This window comes from Corythoichthys intestinalis, chromosome 3 (assembly GCF_030265065.1).
Source record: "Corythoichthys intestinalis isolate RoL2023-P3 chromosome 3, ASM3026506v1, whole genome shotgun sequence".
Taxonomy (NCBI): domain Eukaryota; kingdom Metazoa; phylum Chordata; class Actinopteri; order Syngnathiformes; family Syngnathidae; genus Corythoichthys; species Corythoichthys intestinalis.
In genome coordinates, this window is record NC_080397.1 from 58427565 (window position 1) to 58442545 (window position 14981).

The following is a 14981-nucleotide window of genomic DNA, read 5'->3' on the forward strand; positions in this document are numbered from 1 at the left end:
CCAAACCCTCATAAGGAAAAAAGGTGCATTGAGGGCACCACAATTCGTGATGCGCAAATAACCCACTCAACAAGGATAACACCACTATTTTCGAACATTCGTGATGCACAGGTGACTACTCATCCTACAGTACCATCTTTGTTTTCCAAGAATAACACTAGCTCGTTGAAAACTAATCTCCTTTCCTTAGTACTCATTTGGCTGCTGGCGGTCTGTAATTGTTTCCCCTCTTCATGCTGCCAAAGTTTCTAGTGCTCGGGAAGGTGTTTCCATTCACCAACAATAACACTGCTAAAACCAACACTACAGTCCCTGACTAAAGTCTTGTCGCTTATCCATTTTGTAGAAACAATTGCTAATAACCTTTTAATTATTCAGTTGGTTTCAGAAATGGCTCATATGAAAGCTAAGACCCTCCCAAATGATGTTAAACGTACAAAAATATACTTGTTTCACTGATAAAAGATTTATCATTTAATAAAGACCTAAAGGTCAAATTTTGGCAAGACAAAAGTTTTGTCGCCGACAGAAAGTAGTGTGAAAATTGAACAAAAAATGTACTTCAAATACAAAAATATGTTGCGTAACATAAGCCAACTAGAAACTGCAATTTCGGTAGAAATTAAACCTGGGTCTTTCCTCTGTGGAGATACAGATCTTAGCCCCACTCAGGTCTATCAATAGAATGGACAATAATGCCCGTCAATGGCATTAAACAAAGTAAACACCATTAGAAATGATTGGGAGAATTGGACGTCCATGTCCATCAATGGCAGCACCCTCCATAAGTGTCAATGCAATCGGGGAAATTTGGGGTACACGTCCTATTGATATCTGGTCATTTCCTGTTGATTTGGGGACACTATTTTTTTTTTTGCCATTGAAAATGAATGGGAAAAAATTTGGACGTCCATGAACGTCAATGGCAGCACCCTCTATAAGTGTCAATGGAAGTGGAGAAGTTTGGGGGACACGTCCTATTGATATCTGGTCATTTTCTGTTGATTTGGGGATTTTTTTTCCCCCCATTGAAAATGAATGGGAAAAATTTTGGACGTCCATGGCCGTCAATGGGATCGACTTACATAGGTGTCAATGGAATTCAAGTACATTGGCATCAATACAATGGAGAAACATGCTCGTCAATGGCATTAAACAAAGTAAACGCCATGAGAAATGAATGGGAAATTTGGACGTCAATGGCAGCACCCTCTATAAGTGTCAATCCAAGCGGGGAAGTTTGGGGGACATGTCCTATTGATATCTGGGCATTTTCTATGGATTTGGGGAAGTGTTGGTTTTTTCCCCTTTTAAAATGAATGGGAAAATTTTGGGGCGTCCATGGCTGTCAATGGCATCGACTTACATAGGCGTCAATGGAATTCAAATACATTGGTATCAATGCAACGGAGAAACATGCCCGTCAATGGCATTAAACAAAGTAAATGCCATGAGAAATGAATGGGAAATTTGGACGTCCATGGCCGTCAACGGCAGCACCCCCTATTAGGGTCAATTAGTGTGAAAATTGAACAAAAAATGTACTTCAAATACAAAAATATGTTGCATAACATAAGCGAATTAAGTAGTGGTGCTGTGAGATCCAAATTTAATATTTTGTATGACTTCCATGGCCTTGAAGGACTGCATCCATGCGGTTCAGCAAGGATTCATACAATTTATCAATGAAGTCATCAGGAACATCAAAGAAAGCAGTCTTGTATGCCTCCCAGAGTTCATCAACATTCTTGGGTTTCGTCTTCCATGCTTCCTCTTTCATCCTGTTCGTGTCTGGTGACTGGGCTGGCCAGTCCTGGAGGATCTTGATCTTCTGTGCCTTGAGGAACTTTGAGGTAGAGATTGAAGTATGCGATGGAGCACCATCCTGCTGCAGAATTTGTCGCTTTTTATGGTTAGGAATGTAAGAGGCAGCTATAATTTGTTGATATTTCAGACTATTTATGTTGCCTTCCACCCTGCAAATCTCTCGCACACCCTCATACTGGATGTAACCCCAGACCATGATTTTGCCACCACCAAACTTCACTGTTTTGTGGCAAAAGGTGGATTTTTCAGATGAATCTTCCATTGAATTACACCACAGTCGTCGCAAATATTGCAGACCTACTGGAGCCAGCATGGATCAGAGATTCACTCAGAAAACAGTTACGTTTGGTGGTTACATCATTACCAAAATCATGGTCTGGGGTTACATCCAGCATGGGGGTGTGCGAGAGATCTGCAGGGTGGAAGGCAACATAAATAGTCTGAAATATCAACAAATCTTAGCTGCCTCTTACATTCCTAACCATAAAAAGGGACAAATTCTGCAGCAGGATGGTGCTCCATCGCATACTTCAATCAAGATCCTCCAGGACTGGCCAGCCCAGTCACCAGACATGAACATCATTGAGTACGTCTGGGGTAGGATGAAAGAGGAAGCATGCAAGACGAAACCCAAGAATGTTGATGAACTCTGAGAGGCATGCAAGACTGCTTTCTTTGATGTTCCTGGAGACTTCATCGATAAATTGTATGAATCCTTGCCGAACCGCATGGATGCAGTCCTTCAAGCCCATGGAAGTCATACAAAATATTAAATTTGGATCTCACAGCACCACTACTGCATTCGCTTATGTTATGTAACATATTTTTGTATTTGAAGTACATTTTTTGTTCAATTTTCACACTACTTTCTGTAGACAACAAAACCTTTGTCTTGCCAAAATTTGACCATTATGTCTTCATTAAATGAGAAATCTTTTTTCAGTGAAACAAGTATATTTTTGTACATTCAACATCATTTGGGAGGGTCTTAGCTTTCATATGAGCCATTTCTGAAACCAATTGAATAGTTCAGTGAAACAAGTATATTTTTGTACATTCAACATCATTTGGGAGGGTCTTAGCTTTCATATGAGCCATTTCTGAAACCAATTGAATAGTTCAAAGTCAGGTTATTAGCAATTGTTTCAACAAAATGGATAAGCGACAAGACTTTTGTCAGGGACTGTAAGTAACTTTTCAGTTTTGGTCGATTTCGGCGACGCAGGTGGACAAAAATCGGGAGTGTTTTGCCTTAAAGGGAACCACGGACAGAAAAGACTTATACAACCCCTAGCAAAAAGTATGGAATCTGGATATATATAATACGGAACCTTGTCAAGAGTCAAGGATCTGCATTGGACAAGGTGATGATGCTGGAACTTTTGTTTGGTGCCGTTCCAGTGAGAATTGAAAATATGTTTGTCATTTTCCAAGATGACAATGCATCATGCCACAGAGCTAAAACTGTTAAAGCATTCCTTGGAGAAAGACTCATCCAGTCAATGTCATGGCCTGCAAATAGCCCAGATCTTAATATTGAACACCTGTGGTGGAAATTGAAAAACGTGTTCCACAGCAAGGCTCCGACATGGAAAGATGATCTGGCAAAACCCACGTAAGCTTTTTGGTTGCATAAAAGGACCACATTTGAATTTTTGTTATATTGACCTTTAATTTCCAGTTGCAAACCTCCATTACACAGATCAAAAATGAATTAAATTCTCAGATATATTGCTTTTGTCCATATAGTAATTGGTGGTAAATACGGCACTACTAGTACTACTGTAGCATCACTAATGCAAAAAATGTTATTTGTTATATGTTAAAGCTTGTTATATTTTTTGCCCCCCCCAAAAAAGTAAGGAAGGACTAATCTCTAAGGAAGAAAGGTAACGACAGTTTATAGACAGTCCTCTGACAACATACATGATACATCCCTGAGGTGCACCGACCCATTATGGACACAATTAACTGCTGGCTTTGACACTCTGCTTCTCCTTTGTCTGTTTTATTCTGTAGTCCGACAAGGCTGCTTTAATGGCATCTTCTGCTAGCACTGAAACATAAGAGAGTAGATGGCAGATTTCAAACAAAGGAAAAATTTAAAATAATTGAATGCACTTGGTATTACATCTTTCTTTCTGGTCATGACAGTAAGTACAGTAATTTCCCAAATGTAACGCACACTTTTTTCCCCCGAAAATCCCACTTGTAAAATCATGGATGCGCGTTATACAACGGTACAGGGATGGAGACAAATGTATATATGGCGGAAAACACAGACAAGACTCAAAAAGCAGTTTCTGCTCTTCCACTCCTCTTTAAAATAAACTGATGTATTTTAAGCCAAAAGAACTGTTGTGTGGCATGAAGTCCCCAAACTATTTTTAATTTGTCAGTTTTACTCTGGAAACCCCCGTTTACAGACGTCGCGCAACCGCTTTTATTTCGACCTAGCCATAAAAAGAAGGTAAGTATTCGTATTTATTATTCAAAATGTCTGTCATTTTTAGCTTAGAATCATTAATTGATATCTAATATTTAGTTTATATATATATATATATAGATATATATATAAATAAAGATTTAAAAAAATTATTCACTCGCATATTTTAACCTTCTAAACAAATTACGTCACAATGAAAAAATTAGCGTCTGTAGAAAAGTCACGGATATCTACCTCATAACCATCGCTGAATTGTATTTTTTTTTTGTTACTGTCGCATTTTCCCCAATATTTTATAAGATAAATAATCAATCCAAACAAAGAAAAAAAAAAAAAAAAAAAAACGTTTAAAAGGGTAAATATAAGAAAATGAAAATCTCGACCAATGCTTGATGTCTGCGATTTCTGCAATGCGACCTTTGTTATATTACCATGTTTCACCCATAAAATCACCCCAAAATCCAGCTCTGGCCATTCACAGCTGTTTCTTGACACTCGGTCATACATGCTACATGGGGTTTTTGGACTGAAAAGATTAAGTACGCGATAATATCTCGTTAAAATGGTGGCGTCTTTAATTATGCTCTCGTGTGCTCTCAACTGCAGTTAGGGTTTTGCTGTTTAAAATTTTTTTTTTTTTTTTTAAATGCCATCCTGTTCAAAATTTTTCTTCCCCCTAGAAAATTGAGATTTTAAGCTTTCCAAAGATGTATCACACATGCATATAGGACAATTTTGAAATTTGGCCAAATTGGGGGTCTCAGAGTGTAACTTCAAGTCACCTGAGTGTTTTCCACCATATATACCGTATTGGCCCGAATATAAGACGGCCCTGATTATAAGACGACCCCCTCTATTTCAAGACCCAAGTTTGAAAAAAGACTTTTTGAACACCGAATTAATTTTTATACAGAAAATAATTATACTACATCCGAAACAAATTATAACAATATATTTGAGGAAAAAGCATGTTATTTTGCCTCATTCAAATCTTAATATCTGAACATCTAAATATGTAAACTAAAGTGCAATCACATTCGTAAATGAATGGCCTCTGGTTTTTGAAATGTAAATAAACCAATCAATTGTGATAAAAGAACAAAATTGCAATAACTGCATAAACCATCAAAGTGAAGTCTAACTGTAACTGTAGTCTTGAAACAAATCTGAATAAGGAAAAACACTGCAATAAAATAATTTAAACTGGTTAAACTTGAGAGTAGCTGAGATCTGTCATAACAGATCATCGCTTCAATGATATCTGGCGCCATTTAGCGTCATGAATGGGTATAACGTCTAGACCGCGAATATAAGACGACCCCTTCTTTTTCAGTCTTATTTCAATGCAAAAAAACACAGTCTTATATTCGGGCCAATACGGTATATTAGAGGTGTGCGAAATTTCCGATTCTTAGATTATTCGCGATTCGGCCGTGGAAGATTCGAGAACGATTCACAAACATCCACATTCTGATTATTGATATATGTCAAGTAAAAAAGAACTAAAACACAGTCATCGCAGTCTTCGTGACGCAATGAGGAACGGACCAAAAGTAAACATCATGCTTGTCATTACCCGGGTCATGGATCATGACCCGGGTAACGACAATGCTCAAGTCACGGGTTTGGCTCAAGTCACGCCGCTAGATTAAAAAGAAAAAAACACTAATACCTGACTGCCCCTGACAGCTGCTACAAGCTACGTCCACATAATTCTACGGTAGATAATAGATATCACATGCATTTGCAACTATATGCGAAATGACAGACTCAGCGGCGTTGGTAAACAGCTGCCATTTTAAAGCAGTAGACTTCTTAAAAAGGCTCTGTTGTAGTGAACCTTCCAAGCAAACGTAATTAACTTTTAATCTAAAATACTCCTAAATCGGCAAAATCTTGACTTGAATCTATCTTTAAAACATTTTGAAAAACTTTCCCATGTCGAAAGTAGACAGAAGGGAAATTATGGATTAACGGGAGCAACTTTAACAACTTTAACGGTTGATTCACAACATTAAATTATTTGAATGTAGTTTAAAGCTGCTGATACAGAATGGGGACTTGAGTATTTATTTACTGTTTTGAACTGCTAAAGGTTTGCTGACTAATTAGGAGAAAAATAGTCATTTCCAGCACCCCTGTGAGGATAAGCGGTTCAGAAGATCAATGAATTATATGAATGTTATGGAGCGTGATTAAAAATATGGCGTGCCTACGTTTTGAGCTGGTGCACCTTAAGACAAAAGTTAGGCACACCAGTGCAACCAATGCAAAAAGTGAGTATAGAGCCTAGGCAATATATATTCAATATTGTTCAGGCCTATCTCAAACAACATGAGTTATCTGGTAAAAATTCTTCTTGTTTTAATATTGCAATATATCGCAAACCCCCCCCCCCCCCCCCAAAAAAATAGCAATGTTTTGACTTACTGGAACAATGAAGTTTGACCGGCGGAAGGCAGAGTTCTTTTGCAATGTCAGTGTTCTTGATCCTCAACGCTTCATCGATCTGTGGGGAAAAAAAAGATGAAGACAACTGTTTTGCTGCCACTGACAGTGATGGACAGCCAATCCATTTGAGCTCTTTAAATGGATCAATAATCTTTCTTTTTTTTTTTTTTTTTTTTTAATAGAATTGTTTGATTCTTTGTAAACTCACCGACTTCCCTTTCACCCATTCAGTCGCCAGAGAGCTAGAAGCAATGGCTGATCCGCAGCCAAATGTCTTAAATTTGGCATCCACGATCTTCCCGTTTTCATCTACTTCAACCTAGGAATACGACAATGAAGTGCTTCATCTGGTTAACAAGAAAGAGTGGGCTTTTGACTGCAGCACTGACCTGGAGTTTCATAACGTCGCCACAAGCTGGTGCACCCACTAGACCAGTCCCCACATTCTTTGCATTTTTATCCAGTGAGCCCACATTTCTTGGGTTTTCGTAGTGGTCCACAACCTTAGAAAGAAAACACAATACGCGCTTTTTATCTTCAGTTTACACACTAAAACAGAAAGTCTTACCTAACTGCAAGCTATAGACGGTGCTGGACGTCCAATCCATTTTGACAGGGTGAGGCTGTCAGCAATCATTCTGTGATAAACATTCACAGCCAGTCCTCCCAGTTTAAATGAATTGGATGTCTATCGCTGTCAGCGACAGGCAATGAGTCACTTAACTGATTTTGTCCAAAAAGTGCAACTTTTGGCTTAGTCATTGACAATTGAGTCTTAAAGAGCATACAACATGAGAAAAAAGTCTTAAAGAGCATTATTATGTGAATTACAATCATATTTTGAGACGATTCGACTATATACAACAATTTAGCAAAGCGCAGAGGATGAGAAATTAGTCTTTTGATCTGCCAGTTAGCCACACCTACCATTATAGGGCTCTAGCGTCCCCAACAGGTGGATGACGTCAGCGGGAGAATGGGCTCATCGGTTTTACTATTCAGCCCATTGAGGGGGAATTATTCAGAACGAGGAAAACGCAACGAAGAGAGCCGCAAAATGTCATTGTTTCAGTCTCTCTACTCCAATATTTTTACAGGATATTCTTTTTATCCAAGTATTTTTCCCCAATAGCTAAATAAATGGCTTGAGAAGGACCAGTCAGCCCGTCGAGGGAGAACTATTCACAACGAGGAAAACGCGACGAAGAGAGCTGCAAAATGTCATTGCTTCTGTCGCTTTACTTCAATATTTTTACAGGATATTCTTTTTATCCAAGTATTTTCCCCAATTGCTAAATAAATGGCATGGTCATGACAAATAACAGTCTTGTGCTAAATGGAATATGAAATAATAAAAATGCGCTTATTCAGGACGACATGGCAAAATTACTCCATAATGGTCGAAACTGTCGACTTCACCTTTACTGCCGCACCTCCCGAACGATATTTTATGCCACCTAAATCGGACATATGTCATTTCCCTTTCCCGGCTTCGGAGAATGTAAACAAACCAAGAGGCGTGACAGCTAGCCGACATGCTAACCCGAACCGAGTGATGTTTCAAAGTCTTCGAAGCGGAAAATCACATAACTAGCCCGGATTATTTCACATGACGACTGGGTTGACGATTGTCTTTGTGGATCGGCAAACCGCCCGGCGGAGAGCAATTTACAGTTCGTTCCCCGGAGGAGGGCGGCTGCAGTTGTTGTGCAGCTAACGTGCAGCTAATGTGCATGAGAGCTTTTTACATGCCTATCAATGATCAAACGTAAGTGGTCCTTTATTTAAAGAAAGTTTGTAGTGTTTACTTTGTAATTGCTGTATTAATATTTTACATAATACAAAACAAGATGTTTACTCACTTCCTCGTAAGTCCAATGGTCCCACAGTAGTAAGGCTTGGCCAATATCCACCGTGAATGGGAACCTTTTGAAACTCCAAAAAGGTGCACACTAGGGCTGCAGCTATCGATTATTTTAGTAGTCGATTAATCGATGAACTATTTAGTTCGAATAATCGAGTAATCGGATAAGGATGATAAAAAATTAAAATACCTGAGCTGAACCTCAAACAGTATAAGAAATTAAATAAATAAGGTACAACAAATGAACAATTGGCTAACTTACATAGCAAAAGTCCGCTAGCTTAAATGCTATAAAATGTTACCTTTCTTTTTTTTTTTTTTTTTACAGTGCGCTTAACAAATGGTTCAGACACCTATTCCCACAAAAAATGGCTAAATATACCTATTAACTAAAATACGAATGTTTAAAAAAAAAAAAAAAAAAAACTTTAGCGCAAACAGAAACTTAGCTTAGGTTGGTCTTAACAGGGAGCAGCTGGATTCAGCCATGTGAAATGAGGCAGACTAGAGGGTAGTGTATCCACCCAAATCAATAAAGTTAAATGCAAACACTTTCAAAACAAACCATTACAACGCCACTTTAATTAAACGAATACTCGAAGCACCAAAATTCAATTCGAATCTTTTTTTTCTAATCGAATACTCGAGTTAATCGATTAATCGTTGCAGCACTAGTGCACACGCCTCTCCCTCATAAAGCAAGATTTTTCTGCAGCCGTTTGGCTGGCGTGATGCGAAAAATAAACGTATTAATCCGCAAAATCAGCTGAATCCTTAGTCCTCATACACAACAGTATGGCTGTTTAGTGAAGAGGACGCCTTGTTTCTCAACTCGAGACTGCTGACGGAAGTCACTCATTTTCATGGCGCGGGATTAAAAAAACTAAATAAATATAGCGATCGCTTCCACACACATCCAAGTGGTCCATATCATCGGTCCATATCAAATCAGTCTCACAGGCACTTTAAAGTGCATGTGACACAAAAAAGCATGTTTATTTCATAATACACGCGGTATTTTATGCTCCTGAATGAAATGGACCGCTTGGATGTGTGTGGAAGCGATCGCTATATTTATTTAGTTTTTTTAATCCCGCGCCATGAAAATGAGTGACTTCCGGCAACAGTCTCGAGTTGAGAAAGAGGGCGCTGTGACGTGTGCGGAGGAAGGAGTCCTCTTACCTATACAGCCGTACTGTTGTATGAGAAGGACTAACGATTCAGTTGATTTTGCGGATTAATACGTTTATTTTTCGCATCACGCCAGCCAAACGGCTGCAGAAAAATCTTGCTGTAGGAGGGAGAAGCGTGTGCGCCTTTTTGGGGTTTCAAAAGGTTCCCATTCACCGTGGATATTGGCCAAGCCCTACTACTGTGGGACCATGGGACTTACGAGGAAGTGAGTAAACATCGTTTTTTGTATTATGTCAAATACTGGATCATTTTAATATGTAGGTGGCTTGCATTTTATGGCTGACGTGCTCCTTGTCCCCTCGGCTGACGGCTTGTCACACATCCCCCCGCCGGGAGAGCCGGGAGGGCTTATTCCCCTCTTCATGTGCCCGGTGTTTTGTCAAATTTTCCAACCGATCAGAAATTGCAACTTTTTGATAAAAATAGCCGCGAATACAGCGATTACAAAGTAAGCACTACAAACTTTCTTTAAATAAAGGACTACTTACGTTTGATCATGGATGGTCATGTAAAAAGCTCTCCTCATACTCATTAGTTGCATAAGTTAGCTGCACAACAACTGCACCCGCCCTCCTCCACTGAGTCTCGCTGTTTATGACTTCGCCGTGTAGTAAAGCATTATTTTGCCATATTCGTGTTGACCGTTTGGCAGCGACACGCTCCTCCGACGTCGGCTGGTTTGTTCAGCGGTCATTGTGCAGCTGCTTCCCCGGCGAGCTCCCATGTCCTTAGTAGGAGGAGAACGAGCTGTAAATTGCTCTCCGCCGGGCGGGTTGATGATCGGCGAAGACAATCGACAACCCAGTCATCATGTGAAATAATCCGGGCTAGTTATGTGCGATTTTCCGCTTCGAAGACTTTGAAACATCACTCGGTTCGGGTTAGCATGTCGGCTAGCTGTCATGTCTCTTGGTTTGTTTACATTCTCCTAAGCCGGGAAAGGGAAATGACATAAGCCCGATTTAGGTGTCATAAAATATCGTTTGGGAGGTGCGACAGTAAAGGTGAAGTCGACAGTTTTGACCATTATGGAGTAATTTTGCCATGTCGTCCTGAATAAATGCATTTTTAGTATTTCATATTCCATTTAGCACAAGACTGTTCTTTGTCATGACCATGCCATTTATTTAGCTATTGGGGAAAAATACTTGGATAAAAAGAATATCCTGTAAAAATATTGGAGTAGAGAGACTGAAACAACGACATTTTGCGGCTCTCTTCGTCGCGATTTCCTCATTGTGAACAATTCCCCCTCAATGGGCTGCATACTAAATCAGATGAAATCGTGACTCTGCTGACGTCATCCACCTGTTGGGGACGCTAGAGCCCTATAATGGTAGGCGTGGCTAACCGGCAGATTAAAAGACTAATTTTTCGTCATCTGCGCTTTGCTAAATTGTTGTATATAGTCGAATTATCTCAAAATATGATTCTAATTCACATAATAATCCTATTTAAGACTTTTTTTCTCCTGTCATACGCACTTTAATACATTGCTGGCCAAAAGTATTGGCACCCCTGCAATTCTGTCAGATAATGCTCAATTTCAATTATATACATTCAACATACTGTACATAAGTACTGTATTTGTTTAATATAACAATAAATCATAAAGATGGCATTAACATTAACATTCTGTTAAAGCGATCCATGGATAGATTTGTAGTTCTTAAAAGATAAATGTTAGTACAAGTTATAGAAATTTTAAATTAAAACCCCTCTTAATGTTTCCGTTTTAAGAAAATGTGTAAAATTTTCAATCAAAAAATAAACTAGTAGGTCGCCATTGTTGATGTCAATAATTACACAATTTTCATGGTCATAAAATCAGTTGCACCCAAGCGCCAGCAGAGGGTGACAAAACTCCCAAAAAACACAAGTAACAAGTGCACCTGACCCTGTGCTGTCATTTTAATCTATTTGAGCGGGGCATGTGTGTTAATTGCGTCAAATATTTTAACGTGATTAATTTAAAAAATTAATTACCGCCCGTTAACGCGATAGTTTTGACAGCCCTAATTATATATATATAAGATCTAAAAGTTTTTTTGAGTGAAAGCGGTGAATTAGTCTTTTTTTTCTAGTTACATCTGAGATGCAAATGTTGGCTGTTTTCAACGATGTACATCGAAAATAAAGACATTGATTGACTGAAAATGGTTCAATATTTGATGAAATTCTTGTTTTCTCGTGCATATTTATAATGGCGTACCGCAAGCAACACGTCACTTCCGCTCATTAATATTCATGACATTAGCTACTGTTGCTAAGTAGGGACAAGCCACCGTTTGTCCCTAAAAGGAAATGAATGGAAATCGTGTACGAAGGAGATGTTTACAGAGCTAAACCTAACAATTCTCTCCGAAAATGATGTGCCTGGTGCTAAATTGGCTGGCAAAGATGTGGAAGAACATAAAAATGTTCAGTTAAAGAGATGGCTTTAGTGTCGAAGGCTGAAAAAGTCGAGAAAAACAAGCCGACCTAAGCATAGCTTTAGCTTTTTTTATCGACGCGACTGACAATGACATTCTCCTGTTTCAACAAGCTATCCTTTACCATCAACCCTGTCTTTCTTATATATCCTATGGTTGTCCTACGTCTCTTACCGTTCTTGGGGGTAATTTAGTTAGCTTTGTGTAGCGATCGCAAATGCTACTCAGTGACAGCCAACGAACACTTTTAATTTTTTCATTGATAACACATCTTAATCCTATAACTTATTTACACTTCCCCCTTACTAAAGTTGTTTTTTTATTTATATATAACAGAAACGGTAACAGTGGCAGTCAGATACCATTGTAATTCTTTTCAGGTCATTCATTGTCAGACAGAAGCAGTTTGGCACAATGTTACGCTAAAAAAATAAGTTAAGAATATAAAAATGGCTTACCTCTTTGTCCTCTGAAAGACCATGCCAACCCAACATAATGTTTACTGCATATGAAACGTGAATGGATTCGCCGAGCTGGTGTTAAAGTCCGCGCAAGTTGATTCGGTCTTCACATTTTTTCCTCCCGAGTTTTTGGTTTCCGGAAACGTATGAAAAAAACATCCTTCATGTGTCGTAATGTCTCGAGTCGTTTCTACAAGTTCCAAAAAAGCAATGAGTGATCGGCATGTTCGTTTTTGAAAGATTACCAGAGAAAAGTAGCACTAATTACGTTGGGTCTATGCGAGGGCGGGTCTATAATGTCCCACTTCGGCTTTACTTCCGCTTTACGATGCGACGTCACGGTCTAAAAATAGCTTGCGTGTGGTACGCCATTGCTCTTCACCTAAAAATATATATGTTTTATCCGATTACTCGATTAATGGATGGAATTTTCAGTCGATTACTCGATTACTAAAATATTCGATAGCAGCAGAAAGTATCACGATATATCACCATTTCGATATTTTGTCACACCCCTACTATAAACCGTGCAAAACTTCATTGTTGATGAAAAGAGACATCAAGTTTTTTTTTATTTTTTTTTTATTTGCCCTCCATTTTGACCTTATAGAAATGGTCACCCTACTACCAGGTCTGCTGGAACCTGCTAGTAACACCAAAAAGATCACTATTAATGAAGAATCGTCATTCGTAAGTGGAAGGCAGCGCTAATTATGACACAGTCGTTCGAATGGTCTCACTAGCCAGGACAAATAGCCCTATGGGACAGTGACCTTACACTGGAAATCGATGATGAAATGCTAAAATAGCTTTCCATAAACACGGATACTGGGTCAAACAGACAGTACGCACGTGTGCAAAAACTCGACAAACGTTTTGTAGCTTCGTTGCAACAACTAGAGTAGTCAAAAAGATCCATTACGTTACCTTCTTGTGGTACGAGCAGACAATTTTGAGCTCCGGACGGAGCAACCTTGTGTTCAACAACAACGAAGACTTTCGTAAGGCCATCGCCATGTTCAGAAACCGAACAGTTCCGGAAATGCACGAGTGAACGCGAGTACAGGAGATTTGTTGACAAACACTGTGGACTTGGGAAAATGTGTCGCACCGCCCACTAGCGGCTGGCGTGTGCTACGACAGCTTGGGTTTGTTACCAGGCAGGCAGCCTTTCCAACATGGCAGCGGCGAGCAACGCAGAACCTACGCATTTGCAAGATATGGAAGAGGACGACGCGGAGATGGACGAGCGGGAAATGGACTCGGAGAGCGACGGCGACGAGGGCATGCGAGTAGACAATTCGGACGACGATGAAGACGACACGTCAGAAGACGAGAAGGAAAATGAAGCCGAAATACAACGATTGGAAGAGCAGGTAACTTTAAATTTCCTGATGTTAGCCGAGGAGCTAAAGCGGGCGAATGAATGAGTGCTAAACAGTCGCAGACAAGTTCAAGAGCGAGTGTTCGTTGCTCTGTGTGCGTCCGCGTTGGGCTAGAATAAGAAAGTGTTGGATGAAGTTCTGTCACTCGCTTCCATTTTCGACGTTATTGTTGTGACGTGATGCTAGCTCGTAGTACACCACGTTTTGCTTTGTAGTATGAGCTGGAATAAAGTACGAGTGATCTAAAATCAGAATGCTTCCGTCTAGTGCTGCGACGATTAGTCGATTAACTCGAGTAATTAGATTAGAAAAAAGAATCGAATGAAATTTAGCTGCTTCGAGTATTCGTTTAATTTAAGTGGTGTTGTAATGGTTTGTTTTGAAAGTGTTTGGATTTAGTTATATTGATTTAGGTGGATACACTGCCCTCTAATGGCAACATTGAAAATGACATAACTCATTTGACGTCGCTGAATCCAGCTGCTCGCTGTTAAGACAAACATGTTTCTTTAATGGATTTATAATTTGGCCTATAGACCCTACTCACGTGACGTCACAGCCACGCCTCCGCGCCATGTTGTCCGTATACTCGTCATGTTAATGCATTAGCGCTTCGTAAATTCCTCCTATTATGGCGTGTTTTTCTGCTCGTTAACATTAATAATCAAAATGGTGAAGTCGTGTGTGGCGGTCGGTTGCAAAAACAGAGAAGATAGACGGAGAGACTTGAAGTTTTACCGTATTCCGAGAGACCCGGAGAGGAGAGCGAGATTGACTGCTGCAATTCGACGAGAAAACTGGGCTCCAAACGACTACCACCGATTATGTAGTAGTCATTTTATATCTGGTAAGATGCATTTAATATATATTTAGAGGGTTTTGGGCTGACAACCACAATTAAGATCATTGCTAGGCTAATCG

At 39.5% G+C, this 14981-nt stretch overlaps 2 protein-coding genes across 2 annotated transcripts in view; one reads left to right on the forward strand and one right to left on the reverse strand.

Annotated features, from left to right (window-relative positions):
* Positions 1–3579: 3579 nt before the first annotated feature.
* On the reverse strand, positions 3580–13836 carry iscua (iron-sulfur cluster assembly enzyme a). The gene is made up of 5 exons (XM_057831273.1): positions 13603–13836; positions 7114–7227; positions 6933–7043; positions 6704–6782; positions 3580–3883 (listed from the first exon to the last, which is right to left on the reverse strand). The coding sequence occupies exons 1-5, from the start codon at positions 13690–13692 to the stop codon at positions 3795–3797; spliced, it is 483 nt and encodes a 160-aa protein (XP_057687256.1). The 5' UTR covers positions 13693–13836; the 3' UTR covers positions 3580–3794.
* The window catches only part of sart3 (spliceosome associated factor 3, U4/U6 recycling protein), a 40961-nt gene continuing 39780 nt past the window's right edge, over positions 13801–14981 (forward strand). The window contains exon 1 of the mRNA XM_057831269.1: positions 13801–14051. Within this exon, the coding sequence (XP_057687252.1) occupies positions 13854–14051 (198 nt within the window). The 5' untranslated portion in view covers positions 13801–13853. The remainder of the gene's footprint in view (positions 14052–14981) is intronic.